General features: G+C 52.5%; 1 protein-coding gene across 4 annotated transcripts in view; it reads left to right on the top strand.

Moving 5' to 3' along the window:
* GNAI2 (G protein subunit alpha i2) overlaps positions 1-18135 on the top strand; it is a 206036-nt gene that overhangs the window by 175382 nt on the left and 12519 nt on the right. For all 4 annotated transcript variants that reach the window (XM_005289345.5, XM_005289346.5, XM_065551406.1 and 1 more), the window contains exon 6: positions 17263-17392. In XM_005289345.5, the coding sequence (XP_005289402.1) occupies positions 17263-17392 (130 nt within the window). The remainder of the gene's footprint in view (positions 1-17262; positions 17393-18135) is intronic.

Here is an 18135-nt window from a genome sequence, read left to right on the forward strand (position 1 = left end):
CTGTCTATATGTGTGTATCACTTTTGTAGTTGAAGTTATGAATATTGGCTCTATACTGTCTGTATTTCAAACTTATGCTATGCTGCTGGGTGACATCCCAGACAAACTGGTGTTAGCTCGGCCTAGCCTGCTTGATGGCCCATTAAGGACCATCAGCTATACAATGGACCCATTGAGAGAAGGCAGATACGCCTTGTAACTCAGCAAAGTATGCAGGGACTGGCCCATGTGACTCCAGACTCCATGTTGCTGTAATTTTCCACAGTAAGAACAAAGAGGTGTTCTTACACCTGGAAAAGACTATATAAGGCTGGTGCCTCATCTCCATCTTGTCTTCAATCCTGCTTCATACCTCTGGAGGAACTTTGCTACAAGCTGAAGCTTTGAACAAAGGACTGAGGACCCATCCCAGCGGGGGATGTATTCCAGAGACTTGATTTGAACCTGCAGTTTATTCCATCGCTGCTGCAAGCCTGAACCAAGAACTTTGCCATTTCTGTATGTAATTGATTCCATTTAACCAATTCCAACTCTCATCTCTATCTTTTTCCTTTTATGAATAAACCTTTAGATTTTAGATTCTAAAGGATTGGCAACAGCGTGATTTGTGGGTAAGATCTGATTTGTATATTGACCTGGGTCTGGGGCTTGGTCCTTTGGGATCAGGAGAACCTTTTTCTTTTACTGGGGTATTGGTTTTCATAACCATTTGTCCCCATAACGAGTGGTACTGGTGGTAATACTGGGAAACTGGAGTGTCTAAGGAGATTGCTTGTGAGACTTGCGGTTAGCCAGTGGGGTGAGACTGAAGTCCTCTTAGTCTGGCTGGTTTGGTTTGCCTTAGAGGTGGAAAAACCCCAGCCTTGGGCTGTAACTGCCCTATTTGAGCAATTTGTCCTGAGTTGGCACTCTCAGTTGGGTTCCGCCAGAACCGCATTGTCACAAGCCCTCAATCTGGGCTTGCAGGCGGAGGAGACTGTAGAACAGGAGGACCCCATGGTCGATATCCTGAGCCCGGAGGGGCCCTCCAGAGTCGCTCTCCCGATTATACGGACAGTCCAGTCCAACTATAAGATGGTGTGGCAAACGCCGGCCTCCAGTGCACCGACTGCAAGAGGTGTGGAGAGGAAATACTTCGCCCCATCTAGAGGATTTGACTTCCTCTTTTTGCACCCGTCTCCTTGTTCGCTGGTGGTCTTGGCGGTCAACGAGCGAGAGCGTCATGGCCAGCAAGCCCCTGCGCCCAAGGGCAAGGAAGCAAAGCGATTAGACTTGTTCGGGAGGAAAGTCTATTCATCTGGGGGCCTTCAGCTGAGGATCGCTAATCAGCAGGCGATTCTAAATAGACACAATTTTAACTCTTGGACATCAGTCTCCAAGTTTAAGGACTCCCTACCACCGGACACACATCCTGAGTTCACGGCCCTGGTGGACGAGGGTATGGCGGTGGCCAAGACCTCATTGCAGGCCTCCCTCGACTCAGCCGACGCAGCGGCTAGAACAATCGCGTCAGGGGTAGTGATGAGGCGTTCGGCATGGTTACAGGCTTCAGGCCTTACGCCAGAGGTGCAGACCACACTGCAGGACCTCCCGTTTGAAGGTTCAGGATTGTTCTCCGACCAAACGGACGCCAGGCTACATAGCCTTAAGGACTCGCGAGCAACCCTTAAGTCATTGGGTATGCATACCCCGGTGACACAGCGCAAGCCCTTTAAACCGCAGCCTCCACAGAGGCAGTACCACCCTCGCCCTCGGCACGAACCGTACCGCTGTCGTGGCAGGGATAACAGGCGGAGACGTAACAATATGCCTAACCAGGGCCAAGGTCACAGCTAGGGCAAGCCGCAGCCAGGGAACAAACCAGGCTTTTGAAGCTACGCCCGAGGACAGCGTACCACATTCCATACCGGATCCTCCTCCAAGTTTCAAGGACCGCCTCTCCCATTTCTATCGGACATGGTTGCGCATAACATCGGACCGCTGGGTCCTGCGCACAGTGAAGGCAGACTATACCCTCCAGTTTTCCTCGCCCCCTCCCTGCCATCCCCCTTCCCCGTCCCTCTTCAGGGACCCCTCTCACGAGCAACTTCTCATGCAGGAGGTACAGACCCTTCTCGCAGCAGGAGCAGTGGAAGAGGTCCCACCGGACCTAAGGGGAAAAGGATTCTACTCCAGATACTTCTTGATTCCCAAGGCAAAAGGGGGCCTCCGTCCTATCTTGGACCTGCGCGACCTAAACAAGTTTCTGGTCAGAACGTGCTTCCGTATGGTCTCCCTTGGAACTATTATCCCATCCCTGGATCCGGGGGATTGGTACGCTGCCCTCGATATGAAAGATGCCTATTTTCACATCGCCATCAATCCGGCCCACAGGCGGTTCCTGTGCTTCACTATCAACCAGCGCCATTTCCAATTTACGGTCCTGCCTTTTGGCCTGGCATCAGCACCACGAGTATTCACGAAATGCATGTCCGTGGTAGCAGCCTTCCTTCGGAAGAGAAGGATGCGTGTGTTCCCGTACTTGGACGACTGGCTTCTCGCGGGCAGGTCAGAGGCCGAGGTCCGATCTCACGTGACACTGGCCGTGCAGATGTTCGACAGGCTCGGCCTCCTGATCAACGTGCCCAAGTCCACGTTAGTTCCCACACAGAGGCTGGACTTCATAGGTGCAACCCTGGACTCTGTGACCGCGCGGGCAAGCCTCCCAGAGTCACGGTTCCTGACAATTCAGAGGGCCGTAAGCTCAGTCCACAAATTCCCCACGACAACGGCAAGGTGTTGCATGCAGCTCCTGGGACACATGGCAGCCTGCACACATGTGGTCAGACATGCCCGCCTAAGGCTAGGATGATCAGAGGAATGGAAAACCTGTCGTATGAAAGGAGACTAGAGGAGCTTGGGTTGTTTAGTCTGACAAAGCGAAGGCTGAGAGGGGATATGATTGCTATCTTTAAATATATTAGAGGGATTAATACAAGGGAGGGAGAAGAATTATTCCAGTTTAGTACTAACGTGGATACAAGAACGAATGGATATAAACTGGCCGTGGGGAAGTTCAGGCTTGAAATTAGACGAAGGTTTCTGACCGTCAGAGGGGTGAAATGTTGGAACGGCCTTCCGAGGGAAACGGTGGGGGCGAGGGACCTGTCTGGTTTTAAGATTAAGTTAGATAAGTTTATGGAGGGAATGGTTTAATGGTAAAACATAGTAGTCAAGGAAAACCAAGCAATGGTAGGCAAATAGCATAATGGCTAAAAGGGGTCAGGATGGAGACTCTTGCCTATATGCTCGGGGTCTTACTGATCGCCATATTTGGGGTCGGGAAGGAATTTTCCTCCAGGGCAGATTGGCTGAGCCTCTGGAGGTTTTTCGCCTTCCTCCGCAGCATGGGGCAGGGATCTCTAGCAGGAGGGTCTCTGCCGATTGAAGTCACTAATAACAGGATTGGGGACTTCAGCAGCAGAGTCCAGGGAAGGGGTAGGGACGGTTTTATGGCCTGCAGCATGCAGGGGGTCAGACCAGATGATCATAATGGTCCCTTCTGACCTTAAAGTCTATGAGTCTATGAGGCTCCGGCCTTTGCAGTTGTGGTTTGCCCAAACGTACTGCCCCAACAGAGACCCCTTGGATCTAGTGGTGACGATCCCAGATCGGGTGCTGGGCTCGCTCCGCTGGTGGCTCGATCAACAGCAGGTCTGCGAAGGGATCCCCTTCGCTGCCCCACAGCCCACTCTGACGTTAGTAACAGATGCATCGGACCTGGGTTGGGGGGCGCATCTGGGAGAACTGCGGACCCAAGGGTTGTGGTCCAGAGAAGACAAACTGCTTCACATCAATCTAAAGGAGCTAAGAGCGGTTCGCCTCGCCTGTCAGACCTTCCACGCCACCATAGAAGGTCACAGCGTGGCAGTCCTGACGGACAACACTACCGCCATGTTCTATATAAACAAGCAGGGCGGGTCCCGGTCCTCTCCCCTCTGTCGCGAGGCACTCCAATTATGGGACTTTTGTATAGCCCATGCGATCCACCTCATCGCAACGTATCTTCCGGGGATCCAAAACGGCTTAGCGGACCGCCTCAGCCGGTCCTACCGAATGCACGAATGGGCGTTGAGGCGAGGCGTCCTGCATTCAATCTTCCGGAGGTGGGGCTTTCCCCGGGTGGATCTGTTCGCCACCAAGGACAACAGTCAATATCCTCAGTTTTGCTCATTTCAGAACCTCAGCCCGGGGTCATTAGCAGATGCCTTCACAATCCCATGGGGAGGGAGCCTGAGGTATGCCTTCCCTCCGTTCCCGCTCATACACAAGGTCCTCCTCAAGACCCGCAGGGACAGGGCGACAATTATACTCATCGCCCCGGCCTGGCCACGCCAGCATTGGTTCACGACCCTGCTGGAATTGTCCATAGCCGACCCGATCACCCTCCCCCTCCATCGCGACCTAGTCACACAAGACAAGGGTCGCCTGCTCCACCCGAACCTGTCATCGCTACATCTCACGGCGTGGTATCTCTCTGGCTGAACGATGCGGAACACAGGTGCTCTCACCAGGTTCAACAAATCCTCCTTAGTAGTAGGAAGCCCTCCACAAGAGCGACCTACCTGGCCAAATGGAAGAGGTTCTCCCACTGGTGCGAGCCTCAGCACATACAGCCTTTACAGGCCTCAGTTCCGTCGATCCTGGACTACTTACTGCACCTCAAGCATCAAGGGCTTGCCCCCGCCTCGATTAGAGTGCATTTAGCCGCCATTTCGGCTTTCCATCCGGGAGAGTTGGGAGTGTCAGTGTTCTCCAACCCCACAGTGGCCCGATTCCTCAAGGGGCTGGAGAGGGTGTTTCCCTACTCGCGCCCGCCTGTCCCGGCGTGGAGTCTGAACCTAGTCCTAACAAAGCTCATGGGACCCCCCTTTGAACCCCTAGCCACTTGCTCCCTCATGCACCTCTCGTGGAAGGTGGCGTTTCTCGTGGCCATCACATCGGCCAGGAGGGTATCGGAATTGAGGGCCCTCACTTCAGAACCCCCTTATACAGTTTTTCATAAGGATAAGGTGCAGCTGAGGCCGCACCCCAAATTCCTCCCGAAAGTGGTATCGCAGTTTCACATGGGACAGGACATTTGTCTACCGGTGTTCTTCCCTAAACCCCATACGGACCCTCATCACCGCAGCCTACATACCCTTGATGTTCGAAGGGCATTGGCGTTCTACCTGGAACGGACCAGGTCGTTCCGCAGAACACCTCAGCTGTTCATTGCCATTGCGGAACGTATGAAAGGCTTGCCTATCTCGACACAGCGCTTGTCGGCGTGGATTGTGCATTGTATACGCACATGTTATGAGCTCGCCAATGTTCCGGCCCCAGAGATCCGGGCCCACTCGACTAGGGCCCAAGCGTCCTCAACGGCCTTCTTGGCGCAAGTCCCTATCCAGGAGATCTGTAAAGCAGCCACCTGGTCGTCCGTGCATACGTTCACAGCCCACTACGCGATCCATCATCAGACCAGAGAGGACGCGATGGTCGGACAGGCTGTGCTACAGTCAGTTGTACCTTGACTCCTACCCACCTCCAATGGTAAGCTTGGGAATCACCTAATGTGTAATGGACGTGAACAATCACTCGAAGAAGAAAGAACGGTTACTTACCTTCTGTAACTGTTGTTCTTCGAGATGTGTTGTTCACGTCCATTACACTTCCCACCCTCCTTCCCCTCTGTCGGAGTCTCCGGCAAGAAGGAACCGGAGGGGTCGGGTCGGCAGGGATATATATACCCTGGAGCGGGGTGCCGCTCTGGCGGGAAGGAGGGGGCCCTGCCGGCCCAACGGGAGCCGCTAAGGGAAAAAGTTTCCGACGTCCGTGCACGCGGCGTGCGCACACCTAATGTGTAATGGACGTGAACAACACATCTCGAAGAACAACAGTTACAGAAGGTAAGTAACCGTTCTTTTTCTACAGGCAGATGTAGCCAGAAGGGATCCTGTCTCCTATGCCCTCGTAATTGCTACAGGTTTTGAACTCTCTTCTCTGCAAATGCCTGTTTTTTTACAGGCCTTTGAGGCTCTAATGCAAAGCCATTGAGAGAGGCATAAAAGGGGTCAAACAAATTAAATCCCAGTTTTCTGACCTAAATGAAAATCACATGCTTGCCTCAGTCCTCGCTAGGTTGGGGAGCCCTCCTGCCTTTGCTGAGCAGGGTCACGTCAGCTGATGTTGGCAAGGCAGGGCTCATCCTGAGCCGGTTCACGTCCTGTGCTGACAGCATACCTCAGTAATGAGGAGCCATGTGGAGCGGAGTGGGGACGTGACCCCATCCTGGTGAGATTGATTTCATGTTTAATGCAGCGCCCAACAACTGTGCCAATTTGGTACTTTCCATGGCCTGGGCTGTGAGAAGGGGAGGGTGTGTGCTGGGGTTGGGAAGAGAGCTCAGTCGTGGCTCTGGTAGAAGACATTGTCCGTTCTCCCTATTTATACCCAAGTGCTGGCCCTTGCATGCCTAGTAAGTAACTGGGCATCAGCTACTCAGCGCTGTGTGGGAATGCCATGCTTTTCTGCTGGGTCGCATGCTGCTGGGGTGCCAAAGCCGTGGGTGGTTCCTGCTGAGTCATGCTAGGAGGTGCCTCCGCTAAGAGAGGGTGGGGGAGTGTCTTTGGGGAAGGGGAAGCTGGGCTAGAGGAGGGCCTGGAGGAAAACCTGAGGGACAGCCACTTTCAGGGAGGAAGCTTGGGCAGAGGTGTCGGTGCTGTTGCTTAGAGTTACTATGAAATCCAAGCACCAGGAAAAGGGCTGGATTTGGCGCCTGCCTCGGACAGCGGAGGGAACGATGAATTTCCTGTCCCGTTGGTAGAGCCCTGCATAGATACACAATTTATACACGCGGGTGCAGATATCCACATCTGCGGATATAATTTGTGTATCCGTGCAGGATTCTACCTATTGGAGGGTCTGCAATTGTGTAGGGAGGCTCAAATCTCCTAAGTGGGCCTGGGAAGGAGGCGGCCTCCTGGGGTTCCTAATTCAGGCCTCACTTATTCCATAAAACAAATGGTGGGAGTAAGTGCTAGCCACCCTGGGGTCTGAGAGTCAAGCTGGGTCACTCCCCTTCGTGCATGCTCACTACTATCTGAGCATATAGGCCCCTGAAGACGTGCCTTGGTCTGTTCGGTGACCCGGGCACACTGCACTTGAGCTTGGCTCACAATTCTCTTGCTGTGTGAGCCGGACTCCGCCTCACCCTGCTGTACCTGTTCTGACCTTGCAGGCCCCCAGGATTGAAAAAGGAGCAAGAACCTCATTCCTACAGTAACTAACTGCAACTCTGAACATGCCTGTAGAGTGGGTCTGTGGCAGCCCTAGCTAAAAAGAGCTGCTGGGGGTTGCCAGAGCACCATACAGTAACTAACTGCAACTCTGAACATGCCTGTAGAGTGGGTCTGTGGCAGCCCTAGCTAAAAAGAGCTGCTGGGGGTTGCCAGAGCACCATACTGACTCATGGACTCTGAGGCCAGAAGGAACCATCATGATCATCTAGTCTGACTCCTGTGAATTGCAGGCCACAGAATCTCACCCACCTGCTCCTGTAATAGACCCCAAACCCCTGGCTGAGTTATTGATGTCCTCAAATCATGGTTTAAGGGAGGGGTGGGCAAACTACGGCCCGTGGCCTGGATCCAGCCTGCCAGCTGTTTTAAGCCGGCCTTCGCGCTCCCACTGGGGAGCAGGGTCTGGGGCTTGCCACACTCCAGCGCTCCAGCTGGGGCGCAGGGTCATGGGCCACTCCACGTGGCTCCTAGAAGCAGCGGAATGCCCCCCCCCCCTCAGGCTCCTACACATAGGGGCAGCCAGGAGGCTCTGCTCTGCACGCTGCCCTCCCCCCCCCCCCCCCGTCCCAAGGTCCGCCCCCGCAGGAACCACAGCCAATGGGAGCTGCAGGGGCAGTGCCTGCGGACGGGGCAGCGTGCAGAACTGCCTGGCTGCGCCGCTGTGTAGGAGCCAGAGTGGGGACATGTCTGCTGATCCGGGAGCCGCTTGAGGTAAGTGCCGCCTGGAGCCTGCACCCCTGAGTCCCAACCCCCTGCCCCAGCCCTGATCCTGCTCCCACCCTCCAAACCCCTCAATTCCAGCCCGGAGCACCCTCCTGCACCCCAAACTCCTCATCCTCATCCCCACCCCACACCCCCAGCTGGAGCTCTCACCTCCCCGCACCCCACTGCCCCAGTCTGGAGCCCCCTCTCACACCCTGAACTCCTCATTTTTGGCCCCACCCTGGAGCCCGCACCCCCAACCAGAGCACTCACCCCAATTTTGTGAGCATTCACGGCCTGCCATACAATTTCTATTCCCAGATGTGACCCTTGGCCCAAAAAGTTTGCCCGCCCTTCATTTAAAGATTTCAAATTACAGAGAATCCACCATTTACACTAATTTAAACCTGCAAGTGACTCGTGCCTCATGCTGTAGAGGAAAAACCCTGGGGTCTCTGCCAATCTGACCTGGGGGAAAATTCCTTCCCGACCCCAAATATGGCGATCAGTAGACCCTGAGCATGTGGGCAAAATCCAGGAGCTAGACAGCTGGGAAAGAATTCTCTGTAGTAACTCCAAGCCCTCTCCATCTAGTGTCCCATCACTGGCCATTGGAGATATTTGCTGCTAGCAGTCACAGTTTGGCTATATGTCATTGTTGGCAGTCTCATCATACCATCCCCTCCATTAACTTATCAAGCTCAGTCTTGAAGCCAGTTAGGGTTTTTGCCCCCACTTCTCCCTTTGGGAGGCTGCTCCAGAACTTCACTTCTCTGATGGTTAGAAACCTTTGCCTAATTTCAAACCTAAACTTGTTAAGGGTCAGTTTACATCCATTTGTTCTTGTGTCCACATTTGCACTTAACTTAAATAACTCCTCTCCCTCCCAGGTATTTATCCCTCTCATGCAGGGGTGGGCAAACTTTTTGGCCTCAGGGCCACATTGGGGTTGCAATACTGGATGGAGGGCTGGGTAGGGAAGGCTGTGCCTCCCCAAACAGCCTGGTCCCCGCCCCCTCCCGCTTCCCGCCCCTTAACTGCCCCCCTCAGAACTCCTGACCCATCCAACCCCCCCCTGCTCCATGTCCCCTAAATGCCCCCTCCTGGGACCCCCTGCCCTAACCCCCCTGGGACCCCACCCCCATCCAACCCCCCTGCTCCCAGTCCCCTGACTGCACCAACCCCATCCACACCCCTGCCCCCTGACAGGCCCCCTGGGATCCCACGCTTATCCAACTGCCCCTGTTCCCCGTCCCATGACCGCTCCCCTCCCCTCCCGAACCTCTACCCCATTCAACCGCTCCCTGTCCCCTGACTGCCCCCCCGGGACCCCCCGCCCCTTATACAATCCTCCCCCCTCCCCCCCGGCCCACTTACCACACCGAGCAGAGCATGCAGAGCAGCATGTCTGGCTGCCATGCCGGCCGCAGCCAGACACACTGCCACTCTGCTCTGCAGGAGCGTGCAGCTCTGCAGCTCAGAGTGCTGCCCACGCGGCGGCGTGGCTCTGTGGGGGAAGGTGGGACAGCGGGGGAGGGGCCGGGAGCTCAGGGGCTGGGCAGGATGGTCCCGCGGGCCAGATGTGGCCCGCAGGCTGCAGTTTGCCCACCTCTGCTCTGATGTATTTAGAGCAATCATATCTTCCCCTCAGCCATCGTTCAGTTTGACTAAACAAGCCAAGCTCTTTGAGTCTCTTCTCATAAGATAGGTTTTCCGTTCCTCAGATCATCCTAGTAGCCCTTCTCTGCTCCTGTTCTAGTTTCAATTCATCTTTCTTAAACATGGGAGACCAGAACTGCACGCAGTGTCCCAGATGAGGTCTCAGCAGTGCCTTGTGTAATGGCACTAACACTTCCCTGTCTCTACTGGAAATACCTCGCCTGATGCATCCTAGGACTGCATTCACATTGACTGCTTATAGTCACTAAGGTCTTTCTCCTCCTCTGTTGCTCCCAACTGATACATCCCCAGCTTACAGCAAAACTTCTTGTTGTTTAGACCCCAAGTGAGTGATTTTGCACTATTAAATTTCATCCAGTTTTCAAGGTTGTCCAGATCTTCTTGTATGCTATTCAGGTCTTCCTCCATATTGGCAAAACCTCCCAGCTTTGTGTCATCCGCAAATTTTATTAGCACACTCCCGCTTTTTGTGCCAAGATCAGTAATAGAAATGTTAATAAAATTGGTCCTAAGACCGATCCCTGAGGAACTCCACTAGTAGCCTCTTTCAACCCTGTCAGTTCACCTTTCAGTGGGACTCTTTGTAGTCTCCCCTTTAACCAGTTCCTTACCCACCTCTCAATTCTCATAGTAAGCCCCATCTTCTCCAATAAAAACAACAAGGCATCTTTGTGGCACCTTAGAGATTAACAAATTTATTTGGGCATAAGCTTTCGTGGGCTAGAACCCGATGTGACGGAGCAGGGAGCGGAGCGGATTTGACCTGGGAATGTTGCCTGGGAGTTACATTGGGGATGGGAGACTTTCCTTGCAGGGAGATACCTGAGCCAGGAGGGGGGTTGGGAGAAGTGACACCTTCTGCCCCAGAGACTGAACAAAGGAGAGGAGGGGCAGAGGGGAGGGGAGAGAGAGCTGCTGGAGGGATTTTTTTAGTTTCAGTTTGGGCCTGGGTGGTGCAACGCAGGGAACCCCAAGCTGGGGTCTAAGCTCCCTGAACCCCTAGAAGGACTTGATTGAGGGGTCCTGGTTGTGCCTACAAGCTCTGCGGTAGACTGCATTCCTATTGTCCAATAAACCTTCCGTTTTACTGGCTGGCTGAGAGTCACGGTGAATCCCAGGAAGAGGGGTGTAGGGCCCTGACTCCCTGACACTCCGAAACACCCACTTCATCAGATGCATGGAGTGGAAAATACAGTAGCAGGTATATTTATACATAGTACATGAAAAGATGGGAGTTGCCTTACCAGGTGGGGGGTCAGTCTAACAAGACAATTCAATTAACAGTAGAATACCAAGGGAGGAAAAAATCACTTTTGAAGTGGTAATGAGGGTGGCCCATTTCAAACAGTTGACAAGAAGGTGTGAGTAACAGTAGGGAGAAATTAGTATGGGGAAATGAGGTTTTGTAATGACCTGTCACCATCTTCTCCAGTGTAACTGATAATTTCCCTGGTGGACCTGTATCAAATGCTGTACTGAACTCCAGGTAAGTTACTGGAGATCATAAGGAGTAGCGCTCCAGAGCCCCACCTCACGGAGCCAGGGTCAGTTCCTTCGGCCAAGAGCACTGAGTGTTAGTGGGGGGTGGGTGGGCATGGTGCACCCACACACCCTGAGAGGAGTCCACACTTGGAAGAGAGGAGGATCTGGTTTGTGTTTTTAATCCATGTGGCAGCCAACATGTGGTAACATCCTAGTGTGTACCAGGTACTTTGTGGTTCTTACGTGCGTTAATGGGTCGAGGTGAACCATGCACTCCCCCAGTGTTTACCCTGACCTGCTAACAGGTTCAGATTGCCTTATTTACATGTGGGTGTTGGCAGGTTTTAGTTACCACATGTTAAAAACCCTCCTCTGTAGTGAAGACAAGGATTTAGGGAGAGGGTGCTTGTTCCTTTGGTGTACATGGTGGTTCAGAGAGAGCTGACACGTCCCTGCTTTAGGACATTCAATCCAGCAGGAGCTGTGGGGAGACTAGACAGAGTTCCAGTCCCGTTATCTGTGTGGCTGAAACGATGATGTGAAATGCTGATCAGTCGCCAAGCAAAGAAAAACACATCTCCAGAGGATTTCAGTAGCGAACGGTTTGCAGGGGAAGTTGGAATGCAGTTCTGTGGGTTTTGCCAGTCCTCGTGCTTTATTGCTCTGGAGGGTCTGTGAGCAAGGAGAGAGAGCCAGCTGTGCATGCCAAAAGAGACTGGGCCTAAGACTCACTGCAGAGGGAGCCTAGCAGTCAAAGGTGGCTCATGGAGTCCATGGAATATAGACTAGGACTTCTCGGCTACTCCTCATCCTAGCCGGAAAGACTACAGCCGTGGTTCTCAACCTGTGGGCCGCAGGCTGCATATGACCACATTAGCATACAGCTGTGGCCTAGCTCAGCTGTGTGCTAAAGGCCATGGGCTGTTGTAAGCTCCATGCAGTGGGGTCCGGGCAGCCAGCTACTGCCAGTTGCGGGCTGCCGCCCAGCCATGTACTGCAGGATGCGGGGTCAAGGTTTCTGCCCCCAGCCCTGCACTCGGCTCTCCGCTCCTGGCCCCGCTGTGTGGAGGAGGAGTCTGAGCGGAGGATGCTGGGCATAGGGGTTTGTAGGGGCCACAATGATAAATAGGTTGAGAACCACTGGACTACAGCATACTTAGTCCTCTGAAGAGGATCTACGATGGGCAATGCCCACGTAAGTGCCTCTCTCAGCACCTAGGACCACTAATAGCAACACTGGAAATATTGTACATCATAAATATCAACTCCACAAATCACAGGCCCTCCTCCCCCCCAATCTTCTATCTCTGTGTAGCTCAAAAGCTTGTCTCTTTTACCAGCAGAAGTTAGTCCAATAAAAGTTGTTATATCACCCACCTCATTTTAAGCTAAGGTAATTAACAAGTGAAATGAGCAAGTGTTTGCTGGAGAGCAAAGCCACAGAGCACTCAGGATTGCAGCTGCTGCAGCTACAGTGTGATACTGCCATCACCATCAGATGATTGGTGTCTCTCTTTTCAACTGTGGGAGGAGCTTAGAAACATGGGAGAAGCTAAGCTATTTAGATATAATAATCTAGATAGATTTACTTCTCCTTACATCTGTTCCATAGCAAAGATTCCTCTCCTTGGCAATCATTGCATTATCCTGGAGAGAAAGAGAAAGAAAGAGATCGTCATATAAAGGCTGGGTTTCTAAAACAGATCATTGTCCATTGAAAGTGAAAGGCGTTTTGCTTAGGGGATAAATTGAACTTTGGCCCTTTTGTGAGTGTGTTACAGACTCACAGGTTGTGCCCACTCTTGGCCCCGTACGGTCCCTGGGGGGTCCTTCAGTGTGACAGCCCTTCTTGGGGTCCACTCTCTCTCAGGGGTTAAGCCCCTCCACCTCCTGGAACCGCACCTCTCTGAGCCTTAGCACACCTGTCTTTCGTCGTAGGCCTCTCAGGGAGGCCACTCGCTCTGGACCCCCAGGGCCTCTATTCCCAGAGGGAATAATGCAACCCTGTTCTCTAGACCGGAATGACTCTCAGCCAGCGTAAAACAGGAGGATTTATTGAGCATCTGAACACAGCATAGGAAACTCTCAGGGACCTCAGGCCTGGCCTCCCTCACCACAGTACATCTAAATCTCCTCTGCATTCAGGTGGGCTCTGCCTGGTCTCTCTTCCCAGTCCAGAGACCCTGAGCTTTCCAGCTGGGCATCCAGCCCCAACAGCTCCTCCCCTGTCCTTTGTCTTCCATCCCAGGTAAACAGGTCACTGGGGCCCTCTCTCGTCCATCCTTTGTTCCCCTCTGGCTGGAAATGGTTGGTCAGGTCACCAGGGTCCTCTCTCCTCAGCCCTTTGTTCTCCAACTGGCCAGAACCAGCTGACTGCCAAGCTGGGGTGGGCCTCTTAGTCACCAGGTCACCAGTTGTTAGGGTTCCCATCTCCAGGCCATTGTCCGGGGGTCCCGGCTGCTAGGTGAGGTCACACGTGATCCTCTGCAACAACACTCTCCCACCACCTTGTTAAACATGCAGCACACAGGGAAACTGAGGAGCGTACACACTATGCATGTAAAAAACTAGAGATCCCCAACTTCATCACAGAGTGTGTTTAATGATGTATGAAAAAGGCCTGAAAGGGTTTTTAATAAGTGTTTTTGCTTGTTTCCTACCTCAGAAATGCAGGTCTTCTCTAGCCTGTTTTTTGTTTTGAGGAGGCTCAGTAGGTGACTAGAGAGCAGCTAGATGCATGGCTGATCTGTCTCCGAAAGATGCACTGTTATAACCAAACTGATCTGTATCCATTAAGGGCTCGGACCAGTGCAGTGAATCTAGGGCACTGATCTAATCCCAATGTGGCATGATTTAATCCTTTTCTACACACAGCCTGTGCACTGATTTATCGAAATCTGTGCAACCCCTGTAGTGTGGACACTCTTAAATTAGTTAAGTTTAAGGCCAGGTCTACACATTGTTCAGTGATGCGAAAAATCCACACCCCTGCAAGATGTAGTTAAGCTGACCTACCCCTTAGTGTAACAGCACTAGGAAGAATTCGTCCATCTCCCTAGCCGTGGCCTCTTAGGGAAGTGGTTAACTCCGGTGGTAGGAGAGCCCCTCACATCACCGCAGTGAGTGGCTACTGGAAGCGCTTAAACTGCAAGAGTGGTGTAGCTGAAGTGTACCCACAGCCCGATTCAATTACAAACTGAAACTGATTTGGTTTCAAATCACACTGTTAGTTACACTCGGTGTGTCGTGCAGGCCTAACATCCCCAGAGTTCCTGAGTGTAATGTGAGCAGGTGCCTGCTGCATGCACAGGAAGCAGTACTGTCGTTATCTGACAACGTGCACCACTTGGCAGTCTTAATGCTTTCTGCACCTTAACTACGGAAGCCATCCCACACCCCAGTCATGTGAGTGAGTCTGATCATTCCTGTTTCACACATGGGGAAACTGAGGCACAGAAAGCCGAGGTGACTACCCCAGCGCCTCCCAGCATCTCAGCAGCAGAGCCAGGAATAAAACTCCAGAGCTGCCAGCTCCCGATCTCCTGCCCAGCCTCCCTGATGCCCGCGTATGCCTAGCAAGTTAACATTCAGAGCACTCGCTCTAAACCAACAAGGTGCTAACCCCATTGGTCCTCGCATGTTGTACTGTAACACAGCATTCTTATCCTATTTAGCTCAGCAGCGCTACATGTGACCAGTGTAATTCGCTCTTGAGCCATGCATTTCCTTTGCACTGCTAGGATAGTTGTCGGAATGTGTGCAAGGCTACTGAGGCCTCAGCCTCTGCTTTCCAGCGCTTGTCGACAGCATCTTCCCAGAGATCCATCATTGCTTGCCACAGCACACTCCCCGCTCGCCTGCAGGCTGCAGTAATACCTCCCATGAGGCATGGATGCTGGAAGGGAAAAGGGAAGTTTATACTTCCCAGGAAGGGAGGAGGCTGTTTAAATGGCTTGTCTGTGAGGCCTTGTCTTCTCCAGGGAAAAAAGGTTTGTTCTTAACTCAGGTTAGCTGACATGAGGTAAAGCTGCAGTGAAGGCAAGGCAGTTGGTCATTTTCACATGAATTAGCAGGTTGAGATGAAGACTGGAGCAGCCTAGGATTTAGCCAAGTAGACCTGCTAACTTGTCTTCACTGGGATTTTAACAAGTTCGCTAACTCGTGTTAAAAACACACTTTTTTCCCTAGTGGAGGTGCATTTTTATCCCCAAGTTAACTATCCAGTGTTAGAATCCTATGTCTGCACCGCACAGCCAGCCTGGTTGATTGGCACCTGGGTGTGAGCACCCGGGTTAGCCTAGCCTGAGTGTGAGCATCCCCACTGCAGAGTCCTATCCGTGTTAGCATCCTCACTGTCTCTACACTCACCCATGTGTGCTGAGGGCACACCCCATGATTCTTTGTGCTGAGACGCTCTGGGATTTTCCCCCCAGTCAGTTGTGTCAGTTGCGGGAGAACTTGTCTGTCCTTTGCGGGGGAATTCTGGGAGGGCACAGGACTCACCCCAACTTTAGAGCCATTCAGATCACCAGCTGGCTACAGACTTGGTTAGACGTTATAGTGTGGTAAGGGCCGAAATGCAGCTAAAATTCTCATGTCCGACTTGCTGCTGTGACGCTGCTGTGCCCAGGAGCTGAGGCAGGAGTTTGCTGACTTAGCAGAGGGAAGGGCCCATTGGCCTGGCCAAGAGAACAGCAGCTAGTCATCTGAGCTGGTGCCAGCACCACTTAATCCTTCCAAGATGGCAAAGGGGTTTCTAAGTAACGTGAGCAAATGATTCTCAACGAGAATGATTTACTCTGCCCTCCTGAGCATCCCCAGGCAGCCTGCAGACTCCTAGGCTCAGGTCCTCAGAGGTGTTTAACTGCTGTCAAGGCTGATTCTCCACTCTGGCACTTGGAGTGCAGAAGGTGAGGGCCTGCAAGGAGTCTAAAAATTAATATTGGCCACTCCAGGCTGGTATTAAACTCCCAAGGTTACAGCTTTTCTCTGACCTTGGATGGGTAGATGATGCCACCACCCAAGTGCAAAAAAAAAAAAAACACCCTTCGAGAACTCAGGAAGGTGCACTTGGGAATTCCTTCCTGTGGGGTAACCTCAAGCCCTTTCATCCCTCCTCTGGGGAAGAGCTGAGAAAGAAAACAAAGAAAATCAGCTGTTGCCACCAGCTAATTAAGCAATGTGCACAAACCTCTTAGGGCACACAAATCCAATCTTGTTCTTAAAAAAGGTAAATTTTATTAAAAACAAAAGAGAGAAAATACATCTAAAAACTTAGACTATTGGTAGATTTTAAAAAGAACCACTTATAATAATTAAGCATCAAAATAACTTCCTTGAGGTCCAGCTTAAAGGTTACAAACAAAACAAAAGCATTTGGGGTTAGCACAGAGGAGTCTACAAGCCATAAAGAAATAAGAGATAAACCTAATTGCGTCTTCCTAGACATTTCCTGATCTACTTGCATATCTGGGGTTTCAAATGAGTAGATTCTAGGTATGATTTGATACCTGGCTTAAACTTCTTACCGCATTGCTGCTTTGTGTCCCCTTTCTGGAAGAACCACCACAGACAGACAAAAGGGGAGTCTTGTTTCAATTTTAAAAAGTTCTAGCCTTCCCATTGGCTCTTTTGGCCAGGTGTGCTCTCACTTCCTTTTACCTATGCATGTAGTCAGACGTTTTAACTCTTTAAAGGTAAAGCAAGTAGAGAACAGCTACCAAGAGGGATTTTTATAGCTAACTGGCTGGCTGGGTGTCCATAAAAGGGAGCTGTCCCTCCCCCCCTTCATTTATCACAGCTGCCGAGCATCCTTTGAAAATCTGGGCCTAATTAACTAATTGAGCCTCTCAGCTCTGGGAGGTTGGTCTTACAGTTGGGGAAACTGCGGCCCGTAGAGGTGACAAGACCTGCCAGGGTGTCCCAGCCAGTCGGTAGCAGGGCTGAGTGGCTCCCAGTCTCAGCCCTAGCCAGCTCTCCCTCTCTGGACTGGGGGGTCGTTGATCAGGCTGAGGCTCAGCAGTGGGGACGGCGCGGGAGCTCCCCTGCTGCCATGACGCTGGCTGTTTGCTTGCAGGATGTTTGACGTGGGCGGCCAAAGGTCAGAGAGGAAGAAGTGGATCCATTGCTTCGAGGGCGTGACGGCCATTATCTTCTGCGTGGCTCTCAGCGCCTACGACCTGGTTCTGGCTGAAGACGAGGAGATGGTAAGGATGGGAGAGGGGCTAATCTGGCCCTGCGTCGCTTGGAGCTAGTCTGAAATGCACGAGCATGAGGGACCATGGGCTGAGTGTCTCCAGCTCAATCCCCCGGATCTGTGCATGTTCACCGGGGAGGGGGTTTGCTGCAGGAGGCTCCAGGCCTTTCCCCCGTGCCCCCCCCCCCCTCTCCCCAGCACTCCAATCTCCTTCCTCCTGCCGGGTGCCTTCTATCCCTCTCTGGCATCCTCTCCCCACCTGCCCCCACGCTCACTGGCTACCATTGCACCACCTCTCTTACGCAGGGGACAGAAACGAGGGGTGTCTGTAGGTTAGATGGGTGCAGGAACTGGGCATCTCAGCAGACTCATTAGCCCTTGTCTGGGGCAGTAGAAAGCTGTGGGTTTGCCTCATTTGATCCTGCCAAAACCAGAAGGGACCATTGGGTACGTCTAGTCTAAGCTGGATAACCAGGCCAAAGACCTGCCCCCAAACAATCCCAAGAGCAGCCTGCTTTGACTGACAAATTCCAGAGATGGAGACTCCACCACAGCCCCTGGTAAATTGCTCCAGTGGCTCATTACTCACTGCTAAACAATTCTGCCTTCTAGCCATGGTTTATTCTGCAATTCCACGAGCTCTTCAGTGATCACAGCGACGCATTGGGTCCTGCGGGCATGTTGAGCGTAACTTGGTTAACATCATCTCTCTCCCCAAATTCCGGTACTCCACAGGGACAAGGCTGGCGTTTT

Source organism: Chrysemys picta, chromosome 7 (assembly GCF_011386835.1).
Source record: "Chrysemys picta bellii isolate R12L10 chromosome 7, ASM1138683v2, whole genome shotgun sequence".
In the NCBI taxonomy this organism is placed as follows: domain Eukaryota; kingdom Metazoa; phylum Chordata; order Testudines; family Emydidae; genus Chrysemys; species Chrysemys picta.